The 12,910-nt window shown below is 27.0% G+C and overlaps 1 protein-coding gene across 1 annotated transcript; it reads left to right on the top strand.

The window, feature by feature from the left end:
• Nucleotides 1-4,586: 4,586 nt before the first annotated feature.
• On the top strand, nucleotides 4,587-5,453 carry LOC136092094 (uncharacterized). The gene has a single exon (XM_065819813.1). The coding sequence runs from the start codon at nucleotides 4,587-4,589 to the stop codon at nucleotides 5,451-5,453; it is 867 nt and encodes a 288-aa protein (XP_065675885.1).
• Nucleotides 5,454-12,910: the final 7,457 nt, after the last annotated feature.

The following is a 12,910-nucleotide window of genomic DNA, read 5'->3' as shown; positions in this document are numbered from 1 at the left end:
GTATCTACTTGCGCCCAAAACTAATCTACTTGCTTGCTTTTGTTTTGTATAAATAATTTTTAGGAAAGATAAATGATTGTTTGCCCAGGCAATATTACAATAGTTAATATGACTATGTATAAATGAAAAGTATAAATTTTTTAAACATAAACTATTTAAAAGATGTTTTGTCTTGTACATAATCCCCAGGGTCTTTGAAACTTTGTTCTCGACTAGCTTTATTTGGCTTTTCCAATTTAAATTCTCATCGAAAGTTATTCCTAGTATTTTCATTGAAAAAACTCTTTTTATTTTAATATTGTTAATTGTTAGTTCAGGTAATTTGAGTGGAAGGTTCTCGGATTTAGATGACTTAGCAAACAAAATATATTTCGTTTTTTCAATATTTAATGAAAGTTTATTTGCTTCAAACCACTCATTAAGATATATTAATTCTGTGTTTACAATATAAAAAATATTTTTTAAATTTGAGTCAGAAAAGAAAACATTTGTGTCATCAGCAAAAATAATATAATTAAGTATTTTTGAAGACAAATAAATATCATTAATATAAATTAAAAACAGCAGGGGTCCAAGTATTGATCCTTGGGGAACTCCGCAATTTATTGATTCAAATGGGGAACATGTTAAGTCATATGGTACTCCTTGTTTACGATTTTGTAAATAACATTGCAGCCACTTTAAATTGGAGTGAACTACTCCATAACTGTGTAGTTTATAAATTAGAATCTTGTGGTTGACAGTATCAAATGCTTTTGATAGATCTAGAAAAATTATCAAAGCCATTTAAAATTTGGTTGGCAAGATCAATTACTGCATGTTCCGTGGAATGGTTGTTGCGAAATCCAAACTGTTTATGATAAAAAATGTTGTTTTTTTCAAGATAATTGTACAGTCTGTTGTGCATAATACGCTCTAGTATTTTGGAAAAACAAGAAAGTATGGAAATTGGTCTGTAGTTAGATTTTATTGAGTCATCACCGCCTTTGTATATCGGAATTATTTTTGCTAATTTTAGTTGGTCAGGAAAAATGCCGTTTTTTAGGGAAAGATTAAAAATTTTAAAAAGAGGTTTCTCTATAATATCTGAGACCGCTTTTACAACATTAGGGTTAACTTAATCCAGACCCGCACTTTTATTTGTTTTCAGCATACTAATTGCTAGTCGAAGTTCATCAATTAAAAGCTCCGACTCCTCCATGAAGGAATCAGATTTTTTCAAAAAAAATTTAAATGATTTTTTTCCCTCAGGAATTGCACCGGCAAGCTCTTTTCCTATATTTATAAAAAAGCTATAAAATGTTTCAGCAATTTCTTTATTAACAAAAGCATCTCCTCTATTATCATCTCTTTGCAATCTTTTTGGAAGATTATCACTTTTCACAATTCCCACTCCTGTTATTTCTTTAATTACATTCCATGTTTTTCTTGCATTTCCAAATGTTTTATTAAGTAACGAAGAGTAGTAATTTTTTTTGGATTGCTTTTTTAATTTTTCAAAAGAATTTTTATATTTTTTGTATTTGATTTCATTTTTGTAGTTCTTTTTTTTTTAAAATTTTTGGTAAAGGTTTTGTTTCCTTTTTGACGACTTAATGAGTCCTCTCATCATCCACGGACTTAACAAATTTTTAGAATTAACAATTTTTTTTATTTTTGGAAAGGCCGTTTCGTATTGTCTTGTAAACATGCGAATAAAAAAATTGTAGCCATCATTAACGTCATTGGAATCAGTTAAAAGTTCCCAGTTTACTTCATGTAAGAGATCACAAAACGTGGCGATTGATTCATTATTTATTTTCCTTACGTATACCGTTTTTGTTTTTATTTTATTCTCAAGGGTTGCAGAATTTATTATCAGAAAAACTGGAAAGTGATCAGTTAAATCTGTTTTAATAATACCACTTTGGATTTTAGTCCTTGTGTAATTATTAGTAATAATATTATCGATAATAGATGCAGTTGTTTTAGTCACACGTGTTGGCTTATTAATCATGGGAAAAACGCTGTATTGCAAAGGTGTATTTATAAAATTCACGACTTGGTTATTAGCTTTATTATTCAATAAATTCAAATTAAAATCACCTAATAGGTACACATTTTTTTTAATAAACTTTGGTAGCAAATAGTTTAAGTGGTTTTCAAATTGATTGTAATTACCGTTTGGCGGTCTATATATTGCAGTTATAAATGTATTTTTATTTGTTTTATTAATTATTTCAATAGTTAATGACTCACAATTAGCGTCATTTACTTTGAGGTTTTCAACATGTTTAAAAACCAATGAGTTTAGGACGAAAATAGATACGCCCCCGCCATTGCCTTTTTCTCTCGGTTGATGAATAGGTTTATACCCTGATAATTGAAAGTTAGAATTTATCGCGTCTCGATGACACCAAGTTTCTGTCAGACAGATAATACTAAACTTGTTACTTATATTATTTAACATCAATTTTAAATTTTCAAAGTTTTTATTTATGCTTCTGATGTTTATATGTAATAATGAAAAATAAGATGATGAAGAATTAAGAACATGTTTAACATCGTCAACATTGTAATAAGTCGTATCTACTGAAATTTCGTCAAAAAAGTTCATGTTTTTATCATCGTCATTAATTCGGTTTAGTGCGTTTTTCCTTTCTTATATGTCAAAAACATTAAAACTGTTGGCTTCCGTCATTTTAACAATAAAAACTAAGAATATTATTTAAGACATAAAAATATAATAAATAAATATACTTTAAGCTTTCTTATGTGATTTTTTAAAATCTTTAACTACTAAATTATCATAAATAACAACAGAATATTTACCGTTGTTCCTGTGAGTTCGCATTTCTTCAAAGAGATTTTTCCGTATGGTTAGGGTATCCAAGGAGTAGTACTCATTTATAAATATTCCTGTTCCTTTTAACTTTTTTGAATTCTTTAATATGCTAATTTTATCTTTATAGTTCAGGAGTTTTATCACGATTGATCTTGGTTTGCTTAGCCCACTTTTTCCGGTTCTATGTGCCCTTTCAATAACTACGCCACTTACATTTAGATTGTTTTCAAAGATATTAAGAACTTTTTCTTCAGATACATTCCAACTTTCATTTTCACTTTCTGCTATTCCTTCGAGACGCAAATTATTTCTTCTCAGTCGATCTTCCAGTTGTCGCAGCTTATTTTTTTCTTCCGCATTAAATGCTACTTTTGTAACAGTTTTTTCTTCAATTTTATTAATTTTTTCTTCCTGTGTATCTTGTGTAAAAGTGATACTGTTTTCAATATCTTTTTGAGTCTGTTCTAATTTTGAGAGTCTGTCATTTATTTTTCCCATTTCAAATTTCCTCAAATTACTTTCAGCTTGCAAAGCTTTGCACGTTTCTTTAATTTCTTTAATTTCTTTCAAAAGTCCATCGATTCTGTCATTTGCAATTTTTAAATTTCCACTTATAAGTTTAAGAATGTCTTTTTGTTGTTTCTTAAACATCTCAGAGAATATTTCACGAACTAATTTCACAGATATTTCTGTAGCTTCTGTATTTGATTGCATTTCGTTTTTATCAGTATTTTTATTTTTATCCATTTTATTATTTTTATCCATTAACAAGGTTAATACCAATACGTTTTTATTTAAGAATATTTATGCGAGTATATTTATGTATACATTTTTAAATAATTCCATACAATCAAAAATTTTGAATATAAAAAAAATAATAATTTAAAACTTCAAAACAACCACACTGCATAAACACATCCGCTCGCGTTGACGTTCACGATGAACATGAATATAATACGCTTCATATATATTATGTACATATACAACTTATATAAACTTTTATTTTTAATTTTTTTTTTTTTTAATTTTTTTAAATTTATTTTTATCATAAAATTTTGTTTTAAATATATATATATATATAAATATATATATATATATATATAATATATATATATATATATATATATATATATATATATATATATATATATATATATATATATATATGTATATATATATATAATATATAATATATATATATATATATATATATATATATATATAAATATATATATATATATATATATATATATATATATATATATATATATATATATATATATATATATATGTATGTATATATAATATTTATATATATATATATATATGTATATATATGTGTATATATATATATATATATATATATATATGTATGTATATATATATATATATATATATATATATATATATATATATATATATATATATATATATATATATATATATATATATATATATATGCATACATATATGCAAAGATAAATTAATCATTCATATATGAATAAATGATGATGTAGGTTAAGTTGTATAAAATGACTTTAATGTTTTTTTTGTTTTATTGTTATTTGATTAAACTGTTATTATGTGCTTAAGTAAGATTGTAAATGAGAACTTATAAGAGAAAAACTGAAAAAGGACTTTATCCAACAGCAAACCATGTTATTGATAGAAAAAAAACATCGATTAGAGCATCAGCAAAAATGTATGGAATCCACTACTAAACTCTTTTTCGTTACATAGTAAAGTAAAAAATGCTATTAATATGGGAATGCCTGGTTGTCAAAAGTCACCCCAAGTTTTCAATTTAGAACAAAAAAAAGCTATTGCTTCATATATATCAACAGCTTCTGATAATTATTTTGGATTACCTTATGAAGCAAGAAAACTTGCATTTGCATGTGCTATAAATTATAACATTAGTTTTCCAAAATCTTGGTTAAAACTTTCAATGGGTGGTCCTGACTGGATGAGAGGGTTTTTAAATCAACATGCAGGATTGTCTATCAGAACTCCAGAAGCAACAAGTCTTGCACGAGCAACTAGTTTTAATCTTGCTGATGTTGATGTATTTTTTCAAAAATTATCAGATGTTTTAAATAGAAATCATTTTTCTGCATCTAATATTTACAATGTTGATGAGACTGGTATCACCACTGTGCAAAATCCAAACAAGGTAATTGCTCGTAAAGGTATTAAGCAAGTTGGAGCATTAACATCTCAAGAACAGGGGACACTAGTGAAAATGGAGTTAGCTGTAAATGCATGTGGCAATAGTGTGCCTCCAATGTTTCTATTTCCGAGAAAGAAATTTTTTGATCACTTTATTCGTGATGGACCAAATGAATGCATTGGTGCTTCGAATGGGTCAGCGTGGATGAATGAAGAGTGCTTTGTTACTTACTTAAACCACTTTATTCGACATGGCAAACCCACAAAAGAAAGTCCTGTGCTATTACTTTTAGACAACCATCAGTCTCATTTATCTGTTCAATTAATAACATTGTGTAAAGATAATGGTATAGTTTTGCTTTCCTTCCCTCCTCATTGCTCACATAAGTTGCAACCTCTAGATAGATTTGAATTCGGATCATTCAAAAAATGTGTAGCTAATGCACAAGACTCATTGTAGAAACAATGGCCAGGAAAAACAATGAGTATATATGATTTGCAGGAATTGCAAAAATGGCCTAACAGCATTCTCTTACACAAACAAAACATAACATCTGGTTTTAGAGTTGCAGGAATATTCCCATATGATAAGGATATATTTTCAGATGCAGATTTTGCTCCATCATTTGTTACTGATCGTCCAGCAGCTCAATCTAAAGCAGGTATTGATATTAGTATATCAACTTCAATCTCAGATGCAATTCCATCTCTGGCATCTTTAAAATTTACCCCAGAGAATGTAAGACCTCTGCCAAAAGCACAACCTTGGAAAGAAATACTCACTAGATCAAAGAGAAAGTATGCAAAAATTCTTACAGATACTCCAGTAAAACAATGACTTATGGCTGAAAAAGATTAGAAACTAACTAAAAAAAGAAAGAAGTATCTTTCTCTTTTTAGTTAGTTCTAAAAAGAGAAAGATACTTCCACATCAACAATCAAAAAGAAATACATTAAAGGTTAAAAATATTAACCTTTAATGTATTTCTTTTTGATTGTTGATGTTGGAATTAATGTAACTTTTTGATGTTGAAAATGGAATTAATGTAACTTTTTGCATTAAAAATATTGTTTTTAAACAAAATGTTATTGTGTTTTTATATCCTAAAAACAGAAAAAAACAGAACTTAAATATCCTAAATACTCCTCTTGTCTTTTTTTAAACTTAACTGTTGTTTATTTGACCAAGAGAACTTTTTTTTATAAAAAAACAGTTTTTTGTTTACTAAACAAGTCAGGTATATGTGAAGTCTAGCATAATAAATATATTGCAACTCAAGGAAAATACTACTTTCTTTTACTGTTATTATAAAATTTTGTTGCTAAATAGAAATTACAGATTGACTAGTAATTTTTCTGTGAACTCTGCAAGGCTTATTCTTTTAAAGTAATGTGTTGCAACTTGCCCCGTTCACTGTTGCAACTTGCCCCGATGCGGGTAAGTTGCAACATTTTTTTTTCACTATTGCGGAATAACTAAGTTTTATATTATATTTATCAATGTTGGATTAACATGTCACTGAGATCTATTTTAAAACCCTGAAAAAAAAAATTCAAAAATATTAAAGTTTAAGGAGATAAATGCATTTTTTTTAATTTTGTTGCAACTAGCCCCGGTCTCCCCTATAGATATTTTATGTACATATAACAAAATCAATCGTTAGAGCAAAAAAAAGGCAAATATAGTTTTATTATCGTTCACTACTTAAAACATCTTTCACAAAAACGTAACATATAAATATATATATATCATAATAACATTTTTGAAAAAGGTAAAAAAAAAACTTAAATTAAAACATTTTATGAAATAAATAGTATTTAACATCATCACAAGGTGATTTTAAAACAGCAGATAACGCTGTTGAAATGGCATATAAAGATGATTAGATGGCATTTAAAAGGCAAGCAAAGTTGAAACAGCGTGAGAAGTTTGCTTGATTACGACACGGCATCTTTAGTTAAGGCCGATGACGATATGGTAAATGCTTTATTATTTTGCATCGAAGTAATAATAGAAATTGCTAGAAGCTTTAAGTTAACTTCCCAGCCGGCACTCGACGCATTATCGACGTCGATTTTAGGTCGATATTAAGTCGCAACGTCGTGCGACTTAATTTCGACTCGGTTTAGACCAAGTTGAAGTTTTTAAAGCCCAGAAATTGTTGCGGCAAAAAAGTTTTTTTACCAGGAAGAAAAAACATGAATTCCAACAAAAGAGTTAGAAAGCATAGACAAAGAAAAGCATTTTTACAATCAGCTGTGGAAAGTATTATAACGTCCTCTTCTTCTGAAAATGAATCTATTTCATTTCAGTTCAATAATTCGCATGAGATTTTTACTGATGATAGGAGTGAATTAAATGAATCACTGAATGATGATAATTATGATCATCATTCAAACTTTTTGGAAAATTCGGAGTCTAATTCTGTTATCAGTGTTGAGCTACAAGAAGATCATAACGATGAAGATGTTGTAGACCTACAGACTGAACTTGCAGTTTGGAGTACTTCAAGTATGTGTACACGAGATTCTTTAAACCAACTTCTTGCAATTCTTCGCAGAAACGGGCATCTAGAACTTCCAAAAGATTCGCGAACATTGTTAAAAACACCAAGGTCTGTAACTTCATATTCTAAGTGTGGTGGAGATTTTTTTCATTTGGGTATTGAATCTGGTATTAAAAGGATTTTTGATAGTATAGTTATAATTAACGAAGTGACTCAAAATGTTGAATTAATTGTAAACATTGATGGACTTCCATTGTTCAAATCTTCAAGTCTAGAATTATGGCCAATTCTTTGTCGTTTTAAAGGTTTGAAACCTTTTATTGTTTCAGTATACTGTGGCACCAAGAAGCCTAATTCCATCAATGAATTTTTGAAAGACTTTTTAATGGAATACCAGCTATTGAAGACTGAAGGATTTCTTTACAAAAACAATAGATACACAGTCTCTATTAAAGCATTTGTATGTGACGCACCTGCTAGAGCATTCATTAAGTGTATCAAAAGTCATACAGGATATTATTCTTGTGAGCGATGCATAATTAAAGGCTCATATGATGGGTGAGTTGTCTTTCACAAAAATAATTGTGTTACAAGAAATGACCTAGATTTTAGTCTATTGAAATATGAAGTTAAACACCAAAAAGCTAAATCTCCTCTCATTGATTATAATTTCCCTTGTGTTACTGGATTTGTCTTAGACTATTTGCATTTGGTTTGTGTGGGTGTTATGAGACGAATTTTAAACTTTCTGACCAATGGTCCGAGATTGTGTAAAGTATCAATTCAGCAAATTAATTGTTTATCAGAGAGTATGACATCATTAAATAATCAAATGCCTAGTGAATTTGCTCGTCAACCTCGATCTTTAGAGTATTTAAAACGATGGAAAGCAACTGAATTCAGGGAATTTCTTTTATATAGTGGTCTTGTTGTACTTCGAAGAGTTGTAAAAAAAGAAGTCTACACCCATTTCCTTTGTCTTTCAATAGCTATTAGAATAATGCTGAGTTCAAATAATGAGTATCGAAATTCTCTGTTGGAATATGCTCATCATTTGCTTGTATACTTTGTTTCTACAGCAAAAAATATTTATGGTAATAAATTTAATACATATAACGTTCATAATCTAATTCATCTCCAAGATGATGTAGCAAATTATCAATTACCACTTGATTCAATTTCTGGATTTGCTTTTGAAAATCACCTCCAAATCTTAAAGAAACTTGTTCGTAATGCTACAAATCCTGTAAGTCAAATTATCAAGCGAACACATGAGTTGGAAAGTTGTGGAGCTAGATATTCTGAAAAAACTTTCTACACTAAAATAAGTATAAAGCATAAAGATAGTTGGTTTTTACTGAAGTGTGGAAATTACGCTAATATAAAAGAAATAAATGACAACAATATTTATATATGTGAGATTTACAAAAAAGATAGCATGGAAAGTTTCTTTCTTGAACCCTGTGATTCCAAGAATTTTAATATTGCACTTCTAAAGGAAAGATCACTTAATCTTACACGTAAACTGATTAAAAGGGATGACATTTTGTGTAAAGTTGTTGTTATGTCATATGGTGATCATGGTCTAGTGTTTATTCCTCTTGTTCATGATGTCAACTGGAATTAAAAAATATATTTTTGTTTTCCTTTTCTTTTTTTTGAGAACTGCATTACAAGAGTATTTTTAGTTTTAGTAAAATCTGTTTTTTTTCTGCTAATTTTTCACCACAAAAATTAGTTGATAAGCCTTTTTTGAAATTATTAAAGAGTAAGACCTAAAAAAAAATTTAATTATTTTCAAATTTAAATAAAATTGACTTTTGCAAAAATCGTATTTTTATGTCTTTTTTTAATGGAAAAATAACTTTGTATAATTAAGATTTTATTAACCAATTTAGTTTTTGCAATAGCAATTAAAACTTATTACCTAATAATGTCTTATGCTCGTGGTATTTGGATAGAAGATGGTATTGAAACAGAAGGTGTTGTTCCATGTAACTGGATAATTAATAATAAATTGTATTGGCCCAATGGCGTATCTGTAGTAAGACATTTCCAACTTTTAAGTAAGCCGGATATCACAAAATGGAAACAGTACAAATATTTGTCAACAAAGTGTGTAGGAGGTTGGTAGTTTATTACTTTCTTGAAAACTACTTTTAATATAATCTCTATATAAACAAGAAAACCCACAAATAATTTGTAAGTTAACTATGAAGAATTAAAATAAATTCTTTGTAAATTCTGAATTAAAAGTTGAAGAGTTTTTACAATTATTTTTTTGATTAACTTCTATATGAACAAACATGTCATGATTATGAGTTCATAACAACACAGGAGGAAAAAAGTGCTTCCGAAGAATCTTTGCAAGAAAGTTCTAATGAAGAAGACAATAGTATATTATAAATAATATGTGAAAACTTAACTTTTCAATGTTTTATTGTTATTAAAAATATTATTTATATTATATATTATTTATATTATGTATTAAATATTAAATTATTAAAAAACTATATTTGCAATAATAAAAGGTAGCTTTAAAATATTTAAAATAGTTGTCACAAATAATTTTGCTACTGGTTTTGGTATATTTTTTTAGTTGTTGTACCCATATTTCCAAGTGTTGTGTCTCCACAATTAACTCTAAAATCTAAACCCCAACTATCAACATTAAAAAAATCCTGTAGCATTAAAAAATTAGAAATGAAAAAATCAATTCAATGTGATAGAAGTGTATCACCAAGTTTAAAAAGAATGAGGAAGATTGCAATACCATGTAAGTAATGAAACTTTTTTTTTTTTTTTATAGATTTTTTAGTTTTTGAAACTCCTGATTGTTCTTTAATGACATTTAATTTTAACTACCTCTATTATAATTATCCTCAACATGCAATTATATCAAATATTTCTTTGAGTTTTGTTGTTGGTATTGTTGTTCTTTATTTATTATCTTTGTTATAAATATCATCTTTTATACTTCTTAAATTGTTTGTTTTTATAAATCAATAAAACTTTACATCAAACAATAAGTTTTTTTGTATATTTTATTACATTCTTTTTATTTAATATCCTTAGCACGGAAACTAAATCAAATCACTCACCCAGAGGTGAAACGTAGACATGGCTATAACTATCCCTTAACAAATGAAAGTAAGTTTTATATTGTTTTAATTGTTTAGGAATATAACATTAGTGTCAGTGTTAAACTAAGTATATGTAGCAGCATTTTTTTATTGAAGGAAGTAATTTGAATTCATTAATGATTTAGTTGAACTTGAACTCGAGTTTATGCTTTTGTTAGAATATCATCTTTATTTTATATATAATACAAATATTATAATTTGTTGTTTGTAATCATAACATTTTGCTTATTTTTTTTTTTTTTTTTTTTTTCTTTGCTTTTTTCATCTTTACACCGTCACAGTCAGCCAATCTTTTGAATTCTTTTTAGTATTTCAAAAAACCGTGATTAATATTTTAACACAAATTTCAAACAAACTTGAAGATGTCACAATTTGTGGTTGTAGCAGCTTAACTCAAACACAGATGCCATCAAATGATGAAACCTTCAAATTTTGCCATATTAATTCTATGGAAGAACTTCATAAGTTAAATAGCGATTTAAATGATGATGCAAATTTTACTTCTTTTGTAAGTAATATTGATTTTTAAGTTTACAAATGTAATATTATATTATTATAAGAAACGGTGTATAAGGATTGAGCTGTTTATTTTGAAAGTTATTGATAACAATGATTACAATGTAACGGTATCTCCTCATTTGTGAAATTTTCACAAATGTGGAGATACTCTTTATTGTATAAATGCTATAAAGGAAATGGTAAAAACAACAATTCAACTTAATGCAACAAATCCAAAAAGATTTTAGTAGAACTAATCATAGATTAGTCATCATAGACTAATCATCATTAAGCATAGTGTGTAACTTATGTTTTATTTTTTTAGAAAACACAACTATCACGAATTGGTAAAAAGTCCATAAAAATAAACATTAAAAATATTTTGCAAAGGTATGCTACCAGGGTTGAATTAAGCGATCATGATTTGCAAAATCTGGAAAAATATCTGGTCTTCAAAATTTTAGTTTATGCAAAGCTGTGTACTTTGATTTCAAGGAGCAAATTATTATAAATTTGTTAGTGAATAGACAAATTAATTGTTATAAAAAACAAAACAACTACAAAAGTAATAATACTCTAGTCACTTCATTGTAAAAGTAATAAAACTATAATAGCGTTATTACTAGCATTACTAATGTTGTTTGAACAAATAATGAGTTATAAAAGTTATAAGTGCGTTATAAAAGTAATAACACTATCATGGTGTTATTACTTTTATAATGTAGTTAATTACTAGAGTGTTATTACTTTTGTAGTCATAAGTTTTATTGTTTTATCTTTTATAACTTTTTCGCTAACAAGTTTAAGTTGATTCGCCCCTTGAAAACAAAGAACACGGTTTTGCATAAACTTAAAATTTGAAGACCAGATATTTTTCCAGATTTTTCATTTCACGATCGCTTAATTTAACCCTTGTGCTAAGATTTTTCTAAAATATTTTAATATATATTAAAATATTTTAGAAAAATCTTAGCTCAAGGGTCGTCATTTTTTTCCAGCTTAGGCAAAAATATATACATATAAAAAACTATTGTTTCTAAACAATATTGTTTAGAAACAATAGTTTTTTATATTTATACATTTTTGCCCAAGCTGGAAACAAGTGATATCACTTGTGACGTTTTTGAGAATAAGTTTCACAAGAAAATCAAATAATGTACATTATTGATAATATTACTTGTGAGCATTACTACCAAACTATGTTTTAATGAAGCACATAATTTTTTATATAATCAAGTATTAGTCAAAATGTTTTAAGTCTTAAATTTAATACTATTTAATAATAAATGGTATTAAATTTAAAATATGAAAGTAATATTTATAGTTTTTGGTCTTTTTCTTCTGTCTGTCTTAATAAATAAACCTGTTTTTATATTTCAGTTTTTTACCAAATGCTACACAAGCATTATGTAATATGCATGGATCAGGTGCGAAGTTTGGGTTAATAAAATCTAACATCTACAGAGCAATAGTTGGTGAGCTAAAATATTTTTTATTAATATCAAATTTATTGTTGATATTACTATTTACACTATTTTTAGTTTTATTATTATTTGGACTCCTATATTTCTAAGGCCTAGTTAAATACCTAATTAGGTAATTTGTAGGCAAATCAGATTAAGAGATTTTTTTAAAAGTAATTATGTTGTATGTGTTGCTCAAAATCGCTCGATAATTCAATTATTTTTTGTGCTTTAAAATAATAATTTATAATATAATATAAATTAAATATAAAAATGACGTATTGTATAACGTAAATATAAAAATTT

Source organism: Hydra vulgaris, chromosome 15, assembly GCF_038396675.1.
Source record: "Hydra vulgaris chromosome 15, alternate assembly HydraT2T_AEP".
Lineage (NCBI taxonomy): Eukaryota > Metazoa > Cnidaria > Hydrozoa > Anthoathecata > Hydridae > Hydra > Hydra vulgaris.
The sequence above is the reverse complement of the archived record's forward strand: the minus strand, read 5'-3'. Positions and strand labels throughout refer to the sequence as shown.

Coding starts and splice junctions, on each gene's coding strand:
- LOC136092094 (XM_065819813.1), top strand. CDS start 4,587: ATGGGAATGCCTGGTTGTCAAAAGTCACCCCAAGTTTTCAATTTAGAA.